Genomic DNA, 24,864 nt, shown 5'->3' on the forward strand with positions numbered 1-24,864 from the left:
TGGTTAAGGATCAGATTGATTGTCAGACTTTTGCTCAGCGGGAGAAAGGCCACAGCACAAATGTTCCCGGAGCGTACCTGCGATAGACGTCTTCTTCAGGGGTCTTGGAGGTTGAATGAAATGTCTTCTGTTAAGGGACGGTTTTAGATGCGAGGCGGTTGCTAAGATACAAGATGGAAGATGATGTCACTAGAGTCATTAGTCTGCTGCGAGGCTGTCCACGGGGTGTTGTTGTAAGAGGCCTAAGGGTTATTGTGTGGAAATATTGGCTTTACCATTTGCATCGTCTCCAGGAGATGGCTTTGTGCGTCATAAGCAATTACAGCAATGTCTTCTTTTGTGTCTTCCTCACTGGATCTATTACTCTTGGCCGGTATACTCGACATGCGTTCACTTACACTCTCCGTTCTGCTCCGCTTTGTTTGTGCCTTCCTCTCTGAAAATGTGGGATTGATGCCAAAAGATAATTCCATCATGCTCGGTCCGTCAATAAGCCATCAAGTGCAACTCACAACGCACTTAAGGGGCAATTTGGAGACTTTCCTGTCAATCTTGAAACTGCATCTATGAAGTGTTGTAAAAAGTTACAGTAAACTGCACTGGGAACGTTTTACTGACTACCCGCCAGAACATTTCTTGCTTTTCCTGATATAAAAGTACAAATTCAAATAGACTTTGAAGGGTAAGTCATCATGTACAATTTCATCAGTGCTCATCAAGCATTATCAAGCAACTCCTTCTGATTTATTTGAACCAGCTAAAGACACTTAACCCATCCTAAATGTAACACAGAAGATCATTAATGTTGGGAAGGGTCATACAATTAATGTAATACTAGAGTTGAAAGTACAACTAAAGTAAGTTCTGTTCAGGCCGAATGTCGCAATGGCTCATTTTGTTGGACAATATATTTTTCCAACAATATTTGCACTAAATGAAACAATTGTAATTTTATGCCACTGATATAATTATAATGTAAAATCATAAAAATGCATCTGCACCCTTTGAAATAGCAATGACAATTTATTCTGAATAAAGTAAAAGAAATATCCATAATCGGTTTAAATTAGAAATAAACACCCAAAGAAAAAATGTACAAATATCTCACTTTAAAGGTCCCATGTCATGCTTTTCTGGTTATTACCCGTCCCCTTGTGTGTTATGTAGCTTTTTCTGCATGTAAACGGTCTGCAGAGTCACAAACCCTCAAAGTACACCCTGTAGCGAGTAAAACTCTAACACAGAAAAGACCTGTCTATGCTGCCCCAGAACGCCTCGTTGGAGATTTCTCATTTTCCATTGTTTTCTTGCTGGGTACAGTGACGTGCCCATACCCAAATGGACCCATTGGTCACACACTCTCTCAGCGGCGAAACTGTGACGCGCTTACACTGTAGGTGCGCCGCGTTTGGGGGTGCGGGGGGGGTGCGGGTGCTAGTGGAGCCTCGCAGATGGGGGTGCTGCAGCCCCCTCAGCACCCCCCCTTCCTGCGTCCATGGTGCTCAGGCTGAGTTCAGGCTGAGTTTCGCGATGTCTCGCAGACCCCACGCAGCAACCAGGAAACAACACCAGTAATAGAGCTCACACTGTCCACTCCTCACAGCAGCGAGTCGCGCAACGTCCCGCCAACACGGCACCCAGACCCCACGCAGCATTCTCATCTGTTTGTCATTACTGGTGTCATTTTCTGGTTGCTAATGTCATTGTAAAACATAATCACTGATGTTCCGCTGTAACGGTGGTGGACTCATCAGAACATAGTGGGCGAGCTGACCAATCAGAGCACAGTGGGCTCATAGGGAGGGGGGGGGGCAGGAGCTCCAACAAGCCGTTTAGGACAGAGAGTGAATACACATGCTATACAGAGATGCTGTATGAGAAACCAATGTGATTTTGGAAAATTGCACAATTTAAATCTATTCTAGTAGACCTCAACAACGGAATTATGATCAGTAGAAATGGCCATGACATGGGACCTTTAATAAATATTAAACATTTGGCACCGGGTTATGTTGACATGCTGCTAATAAAGTTAAGGGTCCCATGTCATGGCCATTTCTACTGATCATAATTCCATTGACTGATTGGTCAGCTCGCCCACTCTGTTCTGATGAGTCCACCACCGTTACAGCGGAACATCAGTGATTATGTGTTACAATGACATTAGCAACCAGAAAATGACACCAGTAATGACAAACATGCGTGGGGTCTGGGTGCCGTGTTGGCGGGACGTTGCGGGGCTCACTGCTCCGCCCTTTGAGGCTCGAGGAGCGGGCAGTGTGAGCTGGCTTACTGGTGTCGTTTCCTGGTTGCTGCGTGGGGTCTGCGAGACAGCGAGACACCGCGGAGCTCAGTCTGAGCACACACACACTCACAGCCTGAACTCCGAGTGTGTGTGTGTACGGAGCTCCGCGCAGCACCGCGGCTGAGAAAAGATAAGGCTGAGTGAGTGTGTGTGTGTGCGGAGCTCCGCAGCGTTACGTCAGTATGCCCCGGAAGAAAATAATGGAAAAATAAATATCTCCAACGAGGCGTTCTGGGGCAGCATAGACAGGTCTTTTCTGTGTCAGAGTTTTACTCGCTACAGGGTGTACTTTGAGGGTTTGTGACTTTGCAGACCGTTTACATGCAGAAAAAGCTACATAACACACAAGGGGACGGGTAATAACCGGAAAAGCATGACATGGGACCTTTAATTTTTAATTTTTTTAACTATGTTAGATATTAGTAACAGCAACACTTGGTTGAACCCGGTGCTGCAGAGGATGAATTGATAATGTGATGGTTGTGACTGAGCTAGTGGAAACATGACAGTAGCGTGTGTTCTCTGGTGATTCCACAGAGGGAGATGGTCTATGCCCCTCAGGACTCTTCACCCAACCGCCGCCTGAGCAACCCCCCCATGTCTTCCCAGCATTCGTCTTCCTCGGCCTCCCCTCAAGGCTCCCCGTCCCGCACCCGCCTCCTCTACAGCGGCGGCGGTCGGCCATCTTCCTACGCCGGGCCGGCCCACCACACCCACTCCCTGCCCCACCCGCACCAGCAACCGCACTCCCAGTCCCACCACTCCTCCCCCCACCAGCAGCCCCAGCTCCACCAGCCGCACCACACCCAGCAGGCCTGCTTCGCCTCGTCCAGCGCCATCCTGGAGCGCAGGGACGTGAAGCCAGACGATGAGGTGGGGGGGTCCAGGAGCATGGTGCTGCTGCGGGGAGACGACCGCGGGGGAGGGGGGATTTACGCTGACCCCTACTCTCTGGGCCCGGACCCGGGGAGGCTTAGTCTCGCAGGGCCTCACTCCCCTCTACCGGCCAGAGCCGACCCCTACGGCTCCTTGTACCGGCGTGGAGGAGGAGGAGGAGGAGGAGGAGGAGGAGGAGGGGGGGGAGGAGGAGGAGGGGGGGGAGGTGGGGGTGCAGGATCAATGCGATCACTCACCTCCTACACAGCAGCCGCTTTACAAGGAGAGCTGATGGAAAGCGGGGCCCTCTATAGACCCGGGGGACCGCTTTACAACGACGCCTACGCTGCGTCCATGTTGGCCATGGGGCTGCGGGTGCCTCCCCCCTCTTCCCCACAGAAGATCCCCGACATGAGGGAGTCCTACGGGGGCACCATGCCCGGCCGGGGCTCCCCGGGCAGGCAGAGTTTGAGAAGGGACTCTGTGTCCTCGTCTGTGTTCGGGGACAGCCCCAAAGCGCGGGGCCAGGGCCCAGGGATGGGGCTCACCTCAGAGCAGCTCTGCCTGATGGCCGGGCCGATGGGGGAGGGAGGGGGCGGGGTGGGCTTTGGCTCAACTCTGCTGGTGAACGAGCCAGAGACCAGGTAGGGAGTATTTCTCAACACTTAATTCTGCATGCTGGTGTTCATTTGATCAGTTTCATTCTAACCAATGTTGCATGTTGATATAATCACAGTTAGTGTTAAATAATGTTTGTGGCGTCTAAGCCAAGGACTTTTTTTTTCTGGGTGAACATATTCAGTCATTGTTGATACGCAGAGTTTTGAATTTTGAATTGGGTACTCTGATTGGCTACATATACATTAAGTAAAGAATATGCATACACTTAGTAGCTTAAATTAAAAGTCTTTCCCTAGTGGGAAGAAATGATTGTTTTCATCCTTACAAATGTGAGGATTTTCTTCCTTTTCTTTGTATTTAATCCATTAGTGAATATTAACTGAAGTGGATTAGTTTTGGACTGAAAACAAAAGACATTTAGATAAATTACCCAACATTACAGAAACTCAGATGGACATTATCCGCAATTTGTTGACATTATAGTCTAAATGATTAATCAATTAATTTGGAAAATAATTAGTTAGTAGTTATTTAATAAATAATTATAGTTGTTATATGGAACCCCATTTGACAATGTTTGTTTCTTTGTGCCATCAACAATCTTTTTTAGTGAAGTATATACTCCAGCAGAGCAGGATTATATAAAATGAAAGGCTGTGACATAGTTTAGATGACAGTTTCCTAATGTAGGGTTTTAAGCTCTCAGAGATCAGACAGTTAGCTGTGGGTCAAAGAAACAACAACAAGGCTTGTGGGAGATGTACTTAACTGAGCATGGCAATTCCATTTAAATAATTGATTTCTTTCTACAATTCATACATTCTGTTGTGAATCTAGTGGTTCTAATGCATGTACTTTTGAGGGTATAACCATAATAACATATATGACATGTTTTCCAGTACGTGTCATTATTCATTAGCTTTTTTTAACAAGTACAAACATTCATCTTGGAGTAGGATGAAAATCATACCAAAAGTCCTTCCTTCAACGTACAAATGGGGCTTAAAATGGGAATGTAGTTTGAACACTGGGAGGGTTTATTAATATTTATTAAGCATTATGGGATAGTATTTTATTTATGTGTCTGTATGGAACAGGGAGCGTATGGAGGCCATGGAGAAGCAGATAGCCAGCCTGACCGGGCTGCTGCAGAGAGTACTGAGCAGAGCGCCTGAGGCAGAAAGCCCGTAAGACACACACACACACACACACACACACACATACACACATACAGTATGTTAAGACACTCTTTTTATACAGACTGTTCTACATCTGCATTTTTCAGTGATCGTTTTTATTATTGTATATGACACTTCGTAAAACAATTAGACCATGTGTATTGTTATACATATTGTTGTAAAACTAGGACGTTTATTTACTGTAGGGCTTGTATCAAGTAGTTCAAAGCTTCAAATCTTTATTTATAACGTCAACATTCAAACTCTTAATCGGCATTCCAATACAGTGCCACAGTGACGCGTCCTAAAACCCGGAAGTAAACTCCTTCCGGTTTCTTCGACAAAAACCAATGCAATCTATCGATTAGATTTATGATTAAAAAATTATAAAAGTAGGGTAGACATGTGGATATTATCCGGCTGAACAAAACGTGATCTTTCTCTTCAATTTGTGTCAACCACAGACCTTATTTCGAGCTATTTTCCAAAATCCTATGGAGAAATTGCATTGGTTTTTGTCGAAGGAACAGGAAGTGGTAAAATGCTAACTTACTTCCGGGTTTTAGGACGCGTCACTGTGGCACTCTATGCAGATCATTTGATGTATTGCATTTATTTTCATTATATTTAAACTCTTATACATGAACAAATGATCATCCATTATATTATTTGTTATATACGTTTGAAGAATTCGATTCCAATTGTGGCTGTGTATGATTGTTTCCAAGTCATGTCACCCAAACATTTCCAATAAGTCCAAAAGTATAAAAAAAGAGATAAAAATAGATCAAATTAGTTCCATAATTTATAATGTTTTTTTATCAAAGAAATTACTCTGCTTTTTATTTAATTACAATGATACACATCTTTCTTATAAAATTGAAGATTTATTATGAGGATTTAAACATTATTTTAGGGTAATGATGTCATTTAAATACCTAAATTGAAGCTTCAAATTACATTTTAAAATGACATTTGGTACAGCCCTGTATTTACTTTTCCTATACATGTAAATTACAGTTTTACACGACAGAATATGGCACTGATGTGTGCAAATGATCACGATTCATGTCTGAAATACATATTAACTGCCTGCCCAATACTGTAGATCATGTCAGGAATACTAAACGAGTGATGTCAGACTTAAGTACATTGTGAATAAACCTGCACGTAGCCCATATATTCCCCACATTTTCGTCCATATATCAACAGCTTCTCAGTCACTAAGTCGATAGTGTGTTCTGGCTGTAAGTACTTTAACACTTGCCTCTTCCAGGGAGAAGATTGAGTCAGCCAGTGACTGCTCGGGAACCGACAGTAAGTGCTCACTACCAAAAAAAAACGATTCCCTATCACTGCTTGTCACTGCTCCCCACTGCTGCCTGTTTGATAGCCACATAAATTGGCTCTTCCTGCTCTCACAGAACTGCCGCTATTTCATTTTCTCTGCATAATTTTTAAGAGCCTCCCATATGTGATCGTAATGGCTGACTCTGCAAGCTTCTTCATTCGTTGTGCTGCTGTGTAACTGGTGCCCATGCTTCTTGTTTTAGCTGGACGAACTAAAAAAAAGAAAGGTAGCTATGAGTTCCTGGAGTGTCTGGTACTTGTTCCCTTGTCTAGCCTTCCCCCTGTTGTCTTTATTCTCTCGCTTTTAGCTCCTAAAACATGTTTGTGTGTCTTGGAAGATTTACCTCCCTCTCAGTTGGTGTCTTTCACTTCCCCTCCTTTCCTGTCTTCTTGAGTCAGAAACCTTTAGAGTTGCATTCATTTTGGGAAAAAACGTGTCTTTTTGTGTGGGTTATTTATGGCAGGATCAATCTTTAAAAGTGTTCAAAAGGCTGCATGTTTTGAAAGCAACATAGATTTCTTTAGATTAAGTACTCGGTTTGAGCTGCAGCTTCTCTGTTTTGAAGTACCCAAGAGAAATTGAATTATTTTTGTTATCAGAAATGTTTGATCCCATGTCAAACTATAGATAAGCCTGGATCTTCTTAATCTGATGAAATTTAAAGACTTTCCTATTTGGAGACCTAGTTTGGTTTGAACATTTATTTTTTCGACAATTTCAGTGATCCTTCACACTTTTCTATGAGTTCAGCCCTTTATGGTTCTATCTTTCTCCTGTTAAGATCAGGTATTGTTTGCCAGAATAAGAAAGTGTATATCTTCAGTGTTTATTTTAGTCTGATTGACTCAAACTGTTATCAGTTCAGACTGTCTTTGTGCTTCCTGTTAGATTCAGGACGACTGTGTCTGTCAGACTCCTCTGAAGCTCTCTTGAATTACGTGTAAATAAACCCAAAAACCCAACCGTGTCTGCAGGGTGAGAGTTTCTAGGACACACTGCAGCTACAGTGGGAAGTCATCACCTTGTCTGCAGAGGTGTTGAGGATATGACGTTGAATGTTGTTGGTATGGTAGCGATTCCCCGGGCGCCGTACATAATGGCAGCCCACTGCTCCTAACACTAGGCTGGGTCAAATGCAGAGAAACCGTTTCGTTACATAGTACCTGTACTACGTAATGACAATAAGTTGAATCTTCTTCTTCTTCAGAAGACTTTAGTCGATGAAAGTGGCCTCAAAATGCAACTCTAAAATCTGTTATCGATTAATTGTCCTGGAGTTATTTTCCCTGTGTTTTGTTCTGCATGGTGAGTGTGACTCAACACCCAAATTAATGTTATAGCATTCATCGACATATCAAATGTATTACAGGTATTAACGTGCTTCAACGGCCCGAAACACTCCCATTAGGAGAAACAAGCTGCACTTTCAAAAACGATGTACATATAAAAACACAAATGTGCCAAAACACATGCAAATAATGAAACATCTTCACCAACTTGACAACTAACGCACAGCATTTAGAAAACATTAGCCAACTAATGTAATAAACAAAACACTGCAAATACAAAATGCTTCAAGAAGCTCAAACACAACGGAAACGGGGACGCCAAAGTATTCTCGCAGTTAGTCTGTTTCATAATTGTAAGTGTTTTGTCAGTATATTTGAAATGACTAGGTTAGCTATGTTAGCTATGTTAGCTAGTGAGATCTGCAATAATATCGGAAGGAATCATATCACATTGTTAAAATAGGCCAATAAAACTTAGATTTTAGTCAAGTTTCCACTGACAGTTGGACAACTTTATAACCCCTGAACAAGCGCTCCATTCCCAGCTGTGTGCGTCACTTTTTAGTGTCCCCGTTTCCGTTGTGTTTTGAGTGTTTTTTTATTTGCAGCGTTTTGTTTTTGCAGTGCTTTCAGTAAACTCTGCGGATGAGTTAGTGAAAGTGTTTCTTCATTTGATTGTGTTTTGGTACATGTGAGGGGTTTTTTCATTGTTTTTTAAACTGGACCGTGTTTCTGTTTTAGGCTGTTGTAACGCGTTTGCTGCTGTCGGCCACCGTAATTATCTCAGTTGGAAACACACTGATATTTTCGGCTGTCAGAGGACTCTTTCATAATGGGAGAGTTGGATGTCGTGGAAATTCAGTTTTTCACTGCTGATCCTGTTTGTCCATGAAGCTTCCATGCTGTTCATCATTGTTAAGTCTCCATAAGACTGTAATCTCCACCCTTGACCCACAGCACAGATAGAACTTGTCCTGAATTGCTGCTGCCAAATCCTGGAAACATCCTGTGTCCAGTCAGACAAATTGTTTTTCTACTGGATGGACATCTGAGGTCATGAGAAACAAACCTTTGGGGATTTGTTTCTCTCATGCTCTCTGCACGCTTCTTTGCTAGCTTTCAATTTGCTAGCTTTCGATTTGCTAACGGTGTTTCGGGACAACTTCTATTAGTTCCGCTGTGATCTGAAAGAACATCACCTGAGTTAAAGTCCTGTTATTTTGCTCGGCAGCTTTGACACCGTCGGCTCCCTTGGCCCTAATGCCACCTCCATCCTCGGGGGGGAACCAGCCCGTGACAGTGTCCCGTCTGCAGATGCAGCTCCACCTCCAAGGCCTGCAGCAGAACACCAATGCACTGCGCAAACAACTGTCGCAGCTACGCAACATGCAGGTGTGTGAAGGAAATGACCAGATCACAGGCATTATGGCTCTATACATCTTTGTCTCTTTTAGAAAACAATCTTAAATATATATATTGTTATTATGACTTTAGAAAAGCTCTGTGGTAGATTCTCTATACTCCCACTTCTTAACTCAGGTTATCAAACAGCATGTAAGAAAAATAAATATGAACTGACATCCTTTTGTTATTATCGACCAAGAGCCCGAACGTTCATATTTTACATGAAACATTGTACATTCCACCGTAACGCCTTTATAATCTTGTGAGTAGTAAGTCGTTTTTATGCCTTTAACTTCAATTTAATGCATTTGTATGTAACATTTTAGAGATGCGGTTCTAAATTGATTTCAAGGATAATAACCTTTATAAAAGTAGAAATGACAGTACAATTCATTCTTTTCAACTACAGCTGCAATTATATGTCAATCCACCCAAAATATACCTTAACCCACTCTTATAATAATCAAATATGTAATGGTACATTTTTATAAAAAAATTGCCTAAATATTGGATATATGGAATGTAGATTTCCTTTTTCCTATTTTAAATCTTTCTAAGGTGAACATCTCTGGGTTTTGAACTGACAAAAGAAAAACATTCAAAGATACTCACTTGGATGTTTTCACTATTTTTTTCTTTTTATTTATATAGAAATTACCTGGTGATTATGGAAAATGTTGGTTACAGCCCTAGTCTTACCTAGTATCTAATGTATGTTAGGGCGTGCTTGCTCATACATTAGTTTAGAAACAGTGTAAATACACATGACAGAAAGGTAATATATACCATGTTTCTTGGTGTCCCAGCTGGAGAACCAGGACTCAGTGCTGGCCCTGCTGAGGCAGACAGAGTCCGAGCTCAGCCTCATGATGCTGGACGCCATGCGCACACAGGAGGACCCGCTCCAGAGACAGCGCCTCCTGGTGGAGGAGGAGAGACTCAAGTACCTCAACCAGGAGGAGCTGCTCATCCAGCAGCTGCAGTGAGTTCAGATCACCGTTCATTTATTCAAAAAACACAATAAATAAAGGAGAACACACAGGGACAGTATGGAGGGATATGAATCTGTGACCCTGGTCCCCCACAGTGACCTGGAGAAGTCGGTGGAGGAGCTGCAGAGGAACTCTTCGGTGAATCACGGCCTGGTGACGGAGCAGGATGTTGAGCAGAAGAGCAAAGAGCTAAGGATGCTGGGAGAAACGCTCACTGAGCTCAAAAGTAAGTGTGGTCGTGACCTCAAGTGTGTGTCGGGAGATTACTGTGATTTTTCTAGTGTAGCATTTCATCATATTGCAAGCTTGATGCAGCTACTTAAAGCTGTCCCTGTCTGTCTCAGTGCTTTTACCCTGAAACTGCCAAGCATTTCAGGGCAGCTGCTTTCAAAATGTTCAAATCCTGCCTGGCTTACTCTGTTTCCCACCCTGCTGTTTACAACTGCTGCAGCCTCATCACACATAAGCATGTTTCTTTCAAAACCATTGGCAAATGCTTCTACGAACAAACACTGTGTGGTGGGAATCAAAGCTGTTCTATCTTCCTCGTCTGTACCATAGAGCTCCATTGTTGTCAACATCTACAATACATTCACACTGTTGCCCTTGGTGACTTATATTATAATGAACACAAACCGTTGTTTATTTTGAATCAATCACATATTCACTAGAGCAGGGGTGCCCAATACTGTACGTCGATCGCAAAGGTAGTGTTAAAATGTGTTTAAAGTTAGCCTATCATCCATCCTTACTATGGCATTTGCCACTTGATTGACGTACAGGTAAGCCAGTCTGAGTTGTATTGTGCCATACGGGTTCATGCAGTGATGAGGGGGCCTCACCTCCTCATCTGAAGCGTAAGCGTGTAAGCGCGCCACAGTTTATCTGCCGTTTAGTCCACTACCCCCCCCCTCCCGCGCTCGCGACACAGATTGGTCATTTTAAAAGTAGCTCCCAAGCTGAAAAAGTGTGGGCACCCCTGCACTAGAGGATCACATGTGGATTATTCCAATGCTGAAAATAGTCCCCATCAAATGTCCTCCTTTTGGAGGAATACTAAATAAGACTACATTTCTGCTTGATTTGTAAAAACAAAACGTCCTATATATACCACCCAAACATTTATAGTAGGCCTATATGGGATTTGACCATTTAAGGTCAGATATAAAATGGCATTATTTGTTATTAGTGCCAGTATCCAGGTCGTCCTTTTGCCATATGTATTTCAGTACAATGTGGTTTCCTAATGCTTCTCTTGTGGATCTGCTGCCATTTAAACATACTGTATAAGCACAAGCATTTAATATGGAAGATGGGGTATTTAAAAAAAGAAAAGCTCAAATCTGTTATTAACTTCAAATATGGCCATGATGGTACCTCATCTTATTTTTGTCCAAGGTCCATAGGCTCGTTTGTTAAGAGGATATGAATTGCTCAAATAAATAAAAACAGCTCTATACTCATACATGTAAATCTCAAGTGCAGCACTGTAGATGTCGTTTTTTTGGGTTGAAGTTCAAGTACTGGGATTGCTAAAGTACTACGTGTACAGTATGTAAAATTGGTGTAAAACAAAGTCACTGATGAATATTAATGAATCCTCTCAGGCTTGATATTCATGAAGTTCCAGGTTTAGCCTCTTGTCCTGCGACTCTGACCTGTGTACTTCCCCTCTCCATCTGGAATATTAATGAGTACTTCCTCTGAACCGCAAGGAGTCTTTTGCTCCTGCCACATTTGACTCACTGCGGCCTACCCTGCAATTTAGAAGATATTAGGGGGAGAAAAGAGGGCTTGGCAGTTATACATGTTAAACTATTTACATTGTTGCAACTTCTGCTTACCAGGTTTCACAGAATTTGAGTCATATGACAATGATGGTCGTAGCCGAGTCGTAGATGGCTTCAAACTTCTTTTACATGATGTGGTTACTGCAAATGTTTTTTTTTATTATTATTATGAATGAGCTGCTTCAAATTACGTGAATTTAATAAAAATGCTTTTATTTAGTATTGTTTGCTTATAGAAGCATTCGAAACATGTTTAATTCCAAAAACGTCTTACGATTATTTCTTTATTTTCTTAATTTTTTTAACCACTATTTTTGGTTTCAACAATTTATACAAACATATGAACATGTACCTTAAAGTTACAAAAAATATATATATTCATCTGTATTGACATAGTTATAACATATATAAAACAAATAAAACATACCTTTCAATTCATAGGGTCCTGGTTAGACTAGTCTCTACTGACCACTTCTAGTTAGCATGTCCACCTGGCGCCTACAATTGCATCATTGTCCTTTTATTCAGTGTTTGAGTGGCAGTTGGACAGCTTTTCAGGACAGCTGAGTGTCAGAAAGCGTGAAGTGTCCACACATACACCCACAGACCAACACAGGCTGGCTTTTTGTTACCGCACATCCAGCATGCCCTTCCCTCTCACTTGGCCGACCTCCACTGAATCCTCCTGCTGGATATGACAAGAAAATCCAACAGATTCGAACTATAGCTGCGACAGAAAACAGCATTCTGTCTTCCTCTCCTATAATCCCTTCCCTCTTCACCCCCCCTCTCTCCGCCTCCATTCTTCCACACATCATTATCTCAACATATCCCTCTGACAATGCCACTCCGTCTTCTTCATCCACCTGTCTCTCGTCCTTATCCCTCTCCTCCCCCCCCCCCCCCTGCAGACCAGTTCCCCAGCCTGCAGAGTAAGATGCGGGTGGTGCTCAGGGTGGAGGTGGAGGCTGTGAAGTTCCTGAAAGAGGAGCCTCACCGTCTGGACGCCCTGCTGAAGCGCTGCAACACCATGACTGATGCGCTCAGCTCGCTCCGCAGGTATACATCTCAAACACTCCTCAGTTCACTCACATAATACCTCACTACCCAAGGTCAGCTCACATACCAGTTTCCTCTCGTAGGCGTTTTTATGGGGATTTACTTATAGACAGCTGTAGGATTCAAACTTCAAACTCAGTTTGTTGCTGAAAAACAGTGCTGGTAGGGTGTCATACCCAATTTGATGGCAATTCATTTCTTACTTTGAGAAATATAAAAAAATGTTTGTTTTTATTTTTGCTTGTACAACAAAAGATATAGTATCCACACAAAGACATTCACGTTTATCTATGTATAGAAACATACTTTTACCTGCAATCTATACATGGATTCAAATAAATAAAAAGGTTGGGTAGAAAGACAAAATCATTGAAAGACCTCATTTAAAAATGTTCAGATTAAAAAAAGAACTGCCTTGAAATGCATTACAGTGAACTACAATTATGTCAAACGGAAAATGTCTGAAAAATAAATAAATGCGAAACAGATCTGTCTCTTATGCCACTTTTGGCTCTGAGAGTGTGTGATGAAAAATGCATTATTTCTGACAATATGAGAACATTTAAATGAATAAGAAATAATCAGAAAAATAGGATTACCTCTTGGTTCAAGGCACCGATTATGCAACTGGTTTGAGTCTGGCTTGAGACCTTTGTTGCAAGAGCTGTTCATTTTAAAAAGGAATAAAAAATGTTTGGTACATTGAGTGTATGTCATCTTTAATTTATTGTAGTTTGCTTTCTTCATTGTGTCCTGTGTGTATTGTAGTTTCTTGTATCCCTCCTATATGTACAGACAAATGACGGAGGGCGTGTGGAAGTGCCCCGAAGACCTCCCCAGCCAATCACAGAAGAGATCTGAGGACATGAGCCGCAGCTCGGACCTGGACATCCTGAACAGTCCTCCTCTCAGCCTCACGGACATGAGCTCCTGCTCTGGCCTCGCCAACTGGATGCCCGTATCCGCCGGCGACGCAGACCCCTCGGGCCCCGAGCAGGACCTCCAGCCTCTAATGAGCTTCAGGAACCGGGTCCTCGATGAGCTGCCGAGTCGGCGGGCTGGAGATAAGTCCGTGTCAGCTGAAGTCAGACTGGTAATGAGATGCTGATTATGTTTTTTTTTTTGTCTTTTCAATCATACTTATTTTTCACAACAACAGAGTATAAGGGTAAAATAATTATAATTATGGAGTTTGAGGACGAGGACTAATATCGTGAGAATTTCCAAGAGGAAAGTTGGAAATAAAAATAAATGCATGGATTATTTGAGATCTAAGTGTTCATTTTGAAGGAGAAATCATACATTTACCTGAAGAATCGATATTATCTGAGATAATAACGGTTTATTTACAAAATAAATAACTCACATATTAAAGAAATAATAATTGAATATTGTTTTAAAATGTCCCAAATTTGTTAAAAAAAAAAAAATCGTCTCTGAATACATGAGGGGATATAAAGAAATATATTGCATAGCTGGCATATCAGAAAAAAAACATGTATTCAGTCATTGTCAGAAATATTGTTACTTACCCTAGCAACCCAATAACAACAAAATGTCACTTCCAATTCAGTGATATTCCTTTAAATTAAAAAGGCACACAGGAAATATGTTAAATGTTTTGTTTTAATATGATCCAATCACTTTTCCTTCAATTTCTGTACTTTTTGGCAACTTGTTTTTCAAACGAAGGTACTACTGTATGTATCCTTTCGTTAACTTTAACAACACTATGCACATTTTTCAACAGGTAGTAATACCTGTCCAGATTAGCCAGATGGCACAATGTCCATTTACATTTAAAATCACATCTGAAGGTGCTTAAATGTCCTATTGAGAATATGTTCACACACCAGCAGCAGTGTGTGAATAACTCCCATTTATCCTTGTAATATTAGAAGACACACTGCATCAATGTGTCTTAATTATGTTCCCAGCTTGGCCTGATAGTAGTTAGCATGTCACAGCTCATCACTCTCTATGTGTGTGTGTGTGTGTGTGTGTGTGTGTGTGTGTGTGTGTGTGTGTGTGTGTGTGTGTGTGTGGTGTGTGTGTGTGTGTGTGTGTGTGTGTGTGTGTGTGTGTGTGTGTGTGTGTGTGTGTGTGTGTGTGTGTGTGTGTGTGTGTGTGTGTGTGTGTGTGTCAGGCGGCAGAGCGGGACTGGGAGGAGAAGCGTGCCAGCCTGACCCAGTTCAGCGCGCAGGACATCAACCGGCTGCTGGAGGAGACGCAGGCCGAGCTGATGAAGGCCATCCCAGACCTGGACTTTGCTGCCAGGCACATAAACAAGCCTGTAGTGCCCCCCAAGCCCCAAATCACCATCCCAATCACCTCCACCACAGCCACTTTTCCTGCAGCTGGCACCACGGGGACCTCGAGCACCACGCCCAGTGGGGACCAGCAGACCAACAAAGTGCAGATGGCTGCCCAGAAGTTGAACAGCTTGGAGGGGGGAGGTTCACACCGAGGGTCCGGTGAGTGTCTCCCTTCCAGCTATGCAGTCATTTCAGTTTATTTATGTTGAAGTGTTTTAAATTGTTTACAATTGTTAAAAACTGTACCTCACTGCGTTGCTTTAAAAAATACCCTAAAAATAATGTGACCACTGTATGATGCCAGTGTTATTTTATCTACATTTTAAGTGTGATATATGTTGTACTTAAAGTTTGCCATTTCTACTGAATTCAAGCAATTGTTTGTATATAGATCTGTATATTGATTGAAAATTGTGATTTTTAACATTATTTAGGTAAAGGATTTGAATAAGCCCAATGGCTCCTTTGCCTCTTCCTGCACTGTTCGTCATATGTCATCTGTTATGTTTGTGAATTATTCAGTTGTGCCAAACCATCAAAACCATTGTTCTGTGTTTACAGTGGATCTCAGCGTGGCCAGCAGGTATCGCACAGAGAAGCCCTCCAAGTCCCCGCCTCCCCCCCCCACCTCGCCGAAGCTTCCCCTCTGCACACGGCCTCACCACCAACCGCACCGGAGACGTCATCGTCACCTCCAAGAACATGAAGGTGAGATGCTCTTTAGGCTTGAGATCAGTAGTCAAGCAGTGGAAAGGTCTGTCACACTGATTTAATTTAATTGTTACATAAAACTGAATGATTATGCCATCTAATTGAGTCATGCCTCAGCTAATCAGTTAAACACAGTTGTGAAGGAATTGCTTTGCTCCTTTACTCAAATTAAAATGATAATCCCTCACTTTGAAAAGAATCTGTTACGGAAAAAGGTTATTTATTTTACTTTTAGCGCTTTTCCCCCTATTAACTAATTATTATTTGTATTATGGATTCATTTACTGATTCATATCCCCAATAATAAATAGATTGTTTTGTAAAAGATTGTGAGATTGCTGATAAATTGACCCACAATCCCAAAGTGACCCATTCAGCAACATTATTATTAAAACATATTAAAACACAAACAAATTAAAACAGCAAATATCCACATTTGTGATGCTGCAACAATGAATAGTTTGATATGAATATGATTTGAACATTCAAAATAGTTGCCACAAGATGTGATTGTAAAGTACCGAGGTGACCAAAAATATAAAGTAGCCAGTAAAGGAAAGGCTCAAGAACACTGGTTACACAACAGATATAATAACCAATGTTGATCTTGTTCTTAAAGCTAAGGTAAGAGGGCCATGATTAATACATCCTAGTTATTGGAAATGACTGTTTGTTTGCTCCCGGAGTGACAGCTGCCATTAAAACACTGGCCGGTTTGTTCCCTGAGAGCGAGTGAATCTCGCAGCTCCTAAATAAACACACGACAGCCGGCAGTTTGAATGAATGATGTGACAGTGAGTGTCACTGAGAGCAGAGCTGCTTTAAGTTTCAACAGCAGCTGTTTCATTTCTAATCTTAGTGACATTTCACAGATGAAACCTACCTCTATAGCGCTGCGGGTTGAAACCTTCAGTGTTTTCTTAAAGGGGCCCTATTATGCAAAGGCTCAAATCCTAAAGTTCTCTCCAGAGGGAGTTTCTCTTCCACACAATCCCCCCCTGTCTGAAACGCCTCCATTGGACTCCTTTGTTTACTTCTGTAGCATCAGAAAGTAACACTTCTATTGGGTACAACAGAGCCGGCCTGCTAACCAATCAGAGCAGACTGGGCTCTGGTTTCAGACAGAGGGTGAAAAGAGGTGCTGCAGCACAGGCAGTATGAGAAAAATAAAGAGCTTTTTGAACATTAAAGCATGGAAACATGTCACAGTAGAGACACTAAATACAAATATGAACCTGAAAATTAGCTTAATAGGGCCCCTTTAAAGATCTTTGACTGTTTTGTTCTGCACAACTTGTGTGAAGTTTAAAAAGGCACTGTCAGCAAAAACAAAATAAGAAAATCATATAAGTTAGATGTAGCTTAAAATAGTTAGCTTCACCAACAGTCCCCGTGGTTTTCCATGTAGGGATTTAAAAACATGCTGGATATTACATGTGCTTCCTGTTGGCTGGAGGCATTTTAAGGTTTTGGTTTGAGGCGAGAACAAGCTGCTGCTGCTGCTCTAAAGCCTGATCTCCCTCATCCATCACTCTGTGAGGAAACTTCCTGAGTAGAATTCACCTCTGTCTCCGCAACAGTCTGAATCCTTCCAGGCATTCATTCGAAAAAGAGCTGAACACTCAAGGACCCCTCCCATTTTGTAGCTGTTCATACATGATTTCAAGATGGCAGTATAAATCGAAAAGATGATCTCAATATTATTCAATAACTCCAATAAAACACACGTTTTTATCTTAAATACTTGTAGCAAGAGCAAAGAAAAAAAAAATTGTGATTAAAAAAACTACAATGATGGAAGCAAAGGAAAACAACCACCAATCCAACAATGAGGGGGGATTTCTTGTCACTTCCTTTTAGTGTCTGACATGGAAAATTGCATGCAAATAATGATTAACCTGTTACGCACCGCCCCCCCGGTACCGGGCGGATAAACGCGTCATTTGCAGGAAACAACGTCTAAGGAATCTTAATATTTAATAAACTGTAAATGTTTTATATCAATGTAACGGGAAGAAACTCAGCTAACTGATCTTTTTAAAAGAAAAATCCCAAAAAAAAACACAATGCTAACACTCAGCCTCTGAATTAGCCACGAGCAAAAAAATGTAACCTAAAACTGCACCTAAACTCACTCATAACTCCCTTATTACTTATCCTAGATGCACAGCCAACCCCTCGTTTTGCATCTCCTGGAGACACAGAATCTGTGTAAAAAACTAGAGCTAGGTAGCTAGAAACGCTAACATGGCTTACCTTGGTCAAAACTGGTCTTCAATGGCATTAAAACGATAAAAAAACGATGCTGCAGTTAATCCATAGGTTAATCCAATGTGTCTGTGTCCTCTTTGAAATGATTTCTGATAAGCAATAAAACTGCTTTTTCGTTTCCAAATGTCAGAGCGAGAGATCGGTCCACTCTGATGGAAATGTACATGCGCGCAGCCCCCACCATTTGTTTTCACAACGAGTTTGTGTGGGGGCCTCCCCCTTCGATTCTATTGGCTCTAACGGTCAGAAAGAGGTGTCAACCATCAAAATCGACCAAGGGGGGCCAGAGATATGGAAAAAGATTAATTTTCACCCAAATCACCTCAGAGGTGGGGTGGTTTTGGCTAAACCTCTCTAAAAAGGTCAAATGTCACTTGTTTTGCATCAATCTTGATACAGGGTACTTATTATATGTTGTACTTTGGATTCCTAAAGCTTTTAGTCTACTAACCCATCATCCAAGGGTAGTTTTCACTATAAGTAAAAAAGAATATTTGGACGGACACTATAATTTACAGTTTTTTACTATGTAAAATCTGAATTTTCTTTAAAATAAAAAACATCTATATTGATTCTGACACTTCTACATCCAACTCACAGATGTAACCTTGCTTTGATAAAATAAATTATTCATATAACCCTTTTAGAAGTTAAGTTGTAGTCATTTGTTTTGGGCATGTCATTTTCGAGCCTGAAACATGAAAAACAGGCTTGGTGCTTAACAGGTTAATGTATAAAAAAATCCAGATAGGTTGTCTGTTTAATTGATTTCGGATTTTATAACTCCTGGCAACCCCTGTACTATTGATCTTGACCGAAGAATAAGCAAAATATCTCAAATCTAAGTGGATGCCTTTGGAAAAATCACTTTTCATCTTGTTGGAGTAGTCGGTTAAAGAACGAAAGACACTCAAAATCAATACAGAGCTCTGTTTGTGTTATTTTGGGATGTTGAGAAGATCTGTGTCTTGATATTTGGTATTTAGGGTTATTGATACTCCATCAGCGTTCAGCACAAATTAATTGTTGCCGAAGTTCTGCACCACATTACATTACACTCTGTAAAGCTGTGACCTTTACTGTCTATACACCTACTGCACAACACATCCTGTTGTCTCATAGAAGTAAATATACTGAAGAACATGAAAAACTAGGGCTGCAAATCATTTGAAAAGTATTTCCTTATTCATGACTTAGCTGATAATTTTCTCGATGAATCATATACTGGTTTGGTAAATAGTGAAACATTTCCATCTCAGTTTCTCTAAGTCCAAGGTGATGTCTTTAAATGTCTGAAAGGTATTCATATGAAAAAAAAATGGAAGCATGGCAGGTTTTAATTACGTCTTCTTCTTTATTATCATTAAAAAAAACGATAGCATTTAACAATAACTGAGAAGTTGACGAATATTATTCTGTCGGTCAAATCAAAGTTTATAGTCTGTTTCTGAGATCCTTAAACGGAGATGAAATACAATTGAAGTTACTTTCAACAATTTCCTGTTGACATTAGGGCTGCAGCTAACAAATAATTATGGATTACTATATTCAATTCTTTACTTATGTGTTTCTTCTATAGAATTACCCCAAATAATGAACAAATAAATGTCTAAAGTGATGTTTTCAAATATCTATTGTATTCTACTAACAGTGCAAAGCCCAATAATATTCAGCATATCATCACATAAAAATATAATGTGACGGACAGAATACCTACTGAAATGGTTACTCTGTGTAAATCCCAAAACATTTTTAAGTCACCAATGAGGCCTTTGTGGAAATAAAAAGAACTGTCTGGAAGTAATTGCTAGTCCATTTGAAGGTGCAGACTGTGCGCTGTATGCATTCTACTACCTGGGCATTTAACGTCTTACATTCTCCTTTAAGATGGAAGAAGATGGTGACATGCCTAAAACTCTGGTGAAGCTGAGGCGGACCCCCTGTGACACCCCCCGCCCCGCCTCCACCCCGCCTGTGATCGCAGCGTCCGGCATTCAGGACGACGACGACGAAGAGAGGATTATAGCCGAGCTCGAGGTAAATAACTGATTTATTCGCAACACATCGTTGATTTGTGCTCCTGAAGTTTTGGTGTTTTAACATGTTTCTGCCACACTCTCTCACATCACGGATCACAGATATTTCAAAGAACACCTGTAAAAGATTGTAATAAAAGCACCCAACCAAAGGCCACCCCCACCCCTCCCTGCGTCTTTGGGTCCTTGGGCAGAAAGGTAAAGTAAAAAGCGGCCCTCTCCGGCTGCCACGCCTCTGGACTGTGCTTCTACTGACTCCCCTTTGCCGTCCTCTTCCCTTTTTTATTCTCTACTTTACGACAGCTTTTAAAACTACTAACACCCAAACTGTAACTCCACAGATCAAGATTACAAAACAAATCTTTTCAAAGTGTTTTAAGTCCGTTTTAATCACAGAGAACACAGAGAGGTGTACACAGTCTTTCATTGTGGCGTCAGTGTGTACAGTTTTTAAACTACGCAACACATTTTTTTAACTTAACCTGCATTATCGTACCTAGCAACAAATCAAATACACAAAAAGAAACAAAACTGGAACGATGTTGCTCTCCGCGAAGAATATGATACACAATACAATAAGAACATGTATATGTATAATATATTATTTTTTATTTTGAAATACACAGTCCCTTTATTACTTTCTAAAACATCTCTTAGGGTCCAGAGGTTGTACTTGTCTTAAGAAAGGCTCCTTGTCTTTAATCACCATAATTAAAGCCATCGTCCCACAAATGATTTCACTATTATAAGACTGGTGGTATAGATCTCTTTAACCCTTCGATGCACGAGTGACTAGACCCTACACTCTTCCATAAGTGGGTCAAAAAGGACTCGTATTAGAATAATATGTGTTTTTATGCCATTTTTGTCATTTTGGTTCAGAGAAATCACTTTTATAATATTTAGTATTATATTTTGGTTCACACTAGAAATATTTTATATTTAATTTTTCACTATTTATATTTTTAGACCTTTTTTTTACATTTTTGACCCACTTATGGAAGCTTGGGGTAGTAATACAAAAACTACAATTTCTTAAAATGTAAATTAAACATTTGAATGGCATGATATCCAAAACATGTTTTTTGAGGAGTAGCTAGAATATGAAATGATAAAAAAATGTAATTACAAAGATACTTCAAGAAAACCACCTCACCGGGTCAAAAAATACCCACTTGTGCATCTAAGGGTTAAAAAGTCCTGATGAAATGGTTACTATTGACCTACTGTAGCAACAGAATACGTATGCATCTAAGGGTAAACACTTACTCTTGACTAAGTTTACCTTACAACATCTTAAGGAAATCATTTGGGGATTTGAAATAACACTTATTGGATTAGTCTTCCAATAAGTCTTCCTTAGATAAAGATTTAAGGGTGACCTATAATATATATATCTTCCTATAATGCATTAGGGATGTAATTGGTATTGTTACCTTTACCATGTTTTGACACTGCTATTAATCAACCATCAAGAAATGTTATGTTCCGGTAACACTTCTACATCTCAATCACAACATTATATGGACTTTTCTTTCAAGTAACTACTATAGAAGACCAAGTTAACCAAAGTTAACCAAATAGAAAAGATAAAAACATTTGAGCAGTGCGTTTGATGCTCTACTGAACTTCTCTTTCTGACCTTGTTAACAGTTCCTCTGCTGCTTCCTGCTTCCTCTGAGCTCTGCACATAATGTAATGTTTGTTTGTGTTTGATGGTCTCACTTAACTGCAGCTTTAGCAGTGTACACATTGTAATTGATGGTGTGATGTGCAGTGAGTCACAGATTCATGTATTCACTTTCTGTCTGGCAGTCTGTGAGCAGAGAGAGCACTTCCCGACAGCTCTGGTGACATCTAACAGAGAGCAAAGAGTCGCTTTTTCTGCTTTTTGTTGGAATGATTGCACAACGACGACAAGCAGGTTGCTGTCAAAATAAAGAAAGGACAGTGAGGGGGAGGGAAGGTGACGGAGGGGGGGTTCAGGTTCAGAGCTGCAGACAGAAATCTTCTCTCGTGTTTTCAATTCATATCCTTTGTTTGCTCACTGAGACAGGAGGGGCCCTGTGCTATGTTTTAAGCAGCAGAATAACAAAGTCTAATAGTTCAAATCATATTTCCAATGGTAGAGCACTTTCCTGTGCTGTGCATTTGCTGTTTTCTGAATGTGTAAAAGGTTAAGGAGCTGAACTGGACCCTTCTGGGAGTGCCTGTAACATTACTTGGTCTACTATCTTTGTGTCCATATTTGATTTACCCAGATATTATTATGCCCTCATTGTTTGTGTGAAAGAGAAACATTTCTCCCATTTTCTAAGAAAGGTCTACCAAATGTTTCTCAGGGAAAATATTAATTTGAAAGGTGGGATGTTCCTTTTTATGGCAGTGATGTTGACACTAATTGTTAACATAACCAGATATCTTTCAACCCTAGGACTCTCATAATCTGAAATATCTCTAAGGGTTGAATATTTATTATTACAAAATATGTTTATGTTTTAACATGAGGGAAAGCTATTTTTCTATTTTTTTATTTTAAAGTATATCTCTACAAGTTGATAAAGTTAGTCAGGTTTCTAAATCGAGTTTAGTTTATATAAGACATTTTGGGATTGGAATTTCTTTAAAGGCCGTTGCTGGTGACTCTTCCTTGTTTGTTAGTTGTGTATTGGGCTAAATATGCAATGTCTCTTAAATAATTACAATATTTTTTGTAACAGCTCGATGTTGAAAACCTGCTCTAACATATCCACAAAGAGTTAAACATACATCCAAACGGTGCTTCGGTCTATTTATTAGAATAGCAGCAGATTAATGCCCATTATTTTGGAAAGAGATGATCAACAATAACATACAGTAGGTGCATCTCATTTCGGTTAAATGGATTCCTTGCGTCCCTCACTTGCGTCGTTTCCCTGCGACTAGTCCCTCCCACCAGGGAAGCATGGAGAGACGCAAGGAAACCACGAGAAGCAGGGAAATGAGTTTTAAGAGCAATGGGACGTTGTTTCCTCCGGAGCGTCACGTGAAGTGACGTCCGTTTGTGATGACTCCGCACAGCTGATCGTCTGACAGCAGCCAGATCAGTGCATGCGCTGCATCGTCCAATCAGTGAGCGATACACAGTAAGGGGGCGGGGCGAGTGTCTGAGGATTTCACCGGAGGATGGTCTGGTAGTTCCTCGATTATCGCTCCTCCGTTATCGCTCCTCGATCCTCGGTCCTCCGGCAAAAATAAGGCCACTGGGACGGTACTCAAGATGGCGCAGACAAATCAACTTCCGGTGATACCGAGCCCGAGGAGCGAGGAAATGAAAAATAACCGAAGTGAGACGCACCCAGTATGTAGTGTTATTATGCCAAGTTCATGTAGTGAACACTTATGGTATGTATTATGATGTAAACAAGTCTTATACCTGCCCTGTCCCTGCTCCCACAGAACAGCACTCACTCTCCGGGGCCGACCAAGGGCCCCACGGTGGCAGCCCGGCTCAAACACCTTCAGCAAGGCAGCCTGGAGCGGCCCAAAACACGCAAGCAGAAAGAGGATTTCCCCAAAGTCCAGGGCCAGCAGCAGGTATTCCACTTCTAAACCCTCCACCTGACGCTCCATCTGCCTCCTCTCCTCTCTGCTGCGCTTCAGAGGAACCCCCGGCCCACCAGCAGACTATCAGAGATTACTCAAACAGCAGAGGGGCGACTATCTACAGAAACCTTGGTTTTTACCAGATCTTGGTGTGTGTTATGACATTTGAGTTACTGGATCTAACCTAGCTTGCTTAGATTTCAAGTTTTTGTCGTTCGATTATGTTCGATGTTTTGATTTCCAGAGGATGGTCGTGGTGGTGCTTGTGACTGATTAAACTAGCTTTACTATAATAGTCAGATCTATTCACAGACATCTTTCTCTTCCATAATAACCTACAGTGATGCCACGGAACTATTTCATATCAAATTGATATTTCCCCATGATCCAGCCGTGTAGTCTCTCCCTGACTCCTCATCTCTCACTCTTCTTCACACTGTTTCAGTGCTCTGCTGGTGTTGAACAGCCAAGAGGCCAATCCAACAAGCTAGCTTACGCTGAACTGCCTTTTAACAGCTCTAATGCTACGACACATTATGCAAGATGACAAGAGTGAAGCACAAGATGCAAGGTCACCAGGAAAAGGTGTTTATGCGGAGGAGCTTTTCAGTTTAATGTGTGCAGAAACACTTATAAGATAGGTAAAAGAGAAGAAATTGAGAACGAACAAAACACATATGGAAGTTAAACCAGGATTTAAATCATTCAAGCAACTGTATCTGATTATAAAATGAAGACCACTGATATATAACTTTAACTGTTTTATTTTTAAGACCACCACTACTTTTAGTTTGAATATCCCATTTACATGTAGGACAATATAAGTGCGTTTTTTCTTTCAAGAACGATTTTTCAGAGGACATTTAATTTGCTTGTGAGTGACAGTCATGTTATAGCATAGCATAGCATAGGGGTCTCATTCTCAGTGATGAATTGCACGGCTTCTGTTTGTGTGAACCCCTGACCAGGTCAAAACAATGGCCTGCAGATGCTCCATCAACCTGGTCATCAGCGTGGTGCACACATCTGGGGGGGGGGCAGACCTGCACGACCACCTCAATCCCCGTCATCCCTGAAATAA

At 41.2% G+C, this 24,864-nt stretch overlaps 1 protein-coding gene across 1 annotated transcript in view; it reads left to right on the forward strand.

The window, feature by feature from the left end:
* The window catches only part of zgc:114120 (uncharacterized protein LOC619267 homolog), a 60,145-nt gene extending 35,701 nt beyond the window's left edge, over positions 1-24,444 (forward strand). The window contains 15 exon segments of the mRNA XM_034118798.1: positions 2,843-3,344; positions 3,393-3,825; positions 4,900-4,989; positions 6,257-6,297; positions 8,852-9,012; positions 9,831-10,006; positions 10,112-10,242; positions 12,718-12,865; positions 13,634-13,958; positions 15,012-15,339; positions 15,742-15,797; positions 15,799-15,888; positions 20,050-20,199; positions 20,301-20,396; positions 23,637-24,444. Coding sequence (XP_033974689.1) covers positions 2,843-3,344; positions 3,393-3,825; positions 4,900-4,989; positions 6,257-6,297; positions 8,852-9,012; positions 9,831-10,006; positions 10,112-10,242; positions 12,718-12,865; positions 13,634-13,958; positions 15,012-15,339; positions 15,742-15,797; positions 15,799-15,888; positions 20,050-20,199; positions 20,301-20,396; positions 23,637-23,789 — 2,880 coding nt within the window. The 3' untranslated portion in view covers positions 23,790-24,444.
* The last annotated feature ends 420 nt before the right edge of the window (positions 24,445-24,864 follow it).

The sequence above is a fragment of the Trematomus bernacchii genome, unplaced genomic scaffold (assembly GCF_902827165.1).
Source record: "Trematomus bernacchii unplaced genomic scaffold, fTreBer1.1, whole genome shotgun sequence".
NCBI classification, from domain to species: Eukaryota; Metazoa; Chordata; class Actinopteri; order Perciformes; family Nototheniidae; genus Trematomus; species Trematomus bernacchii.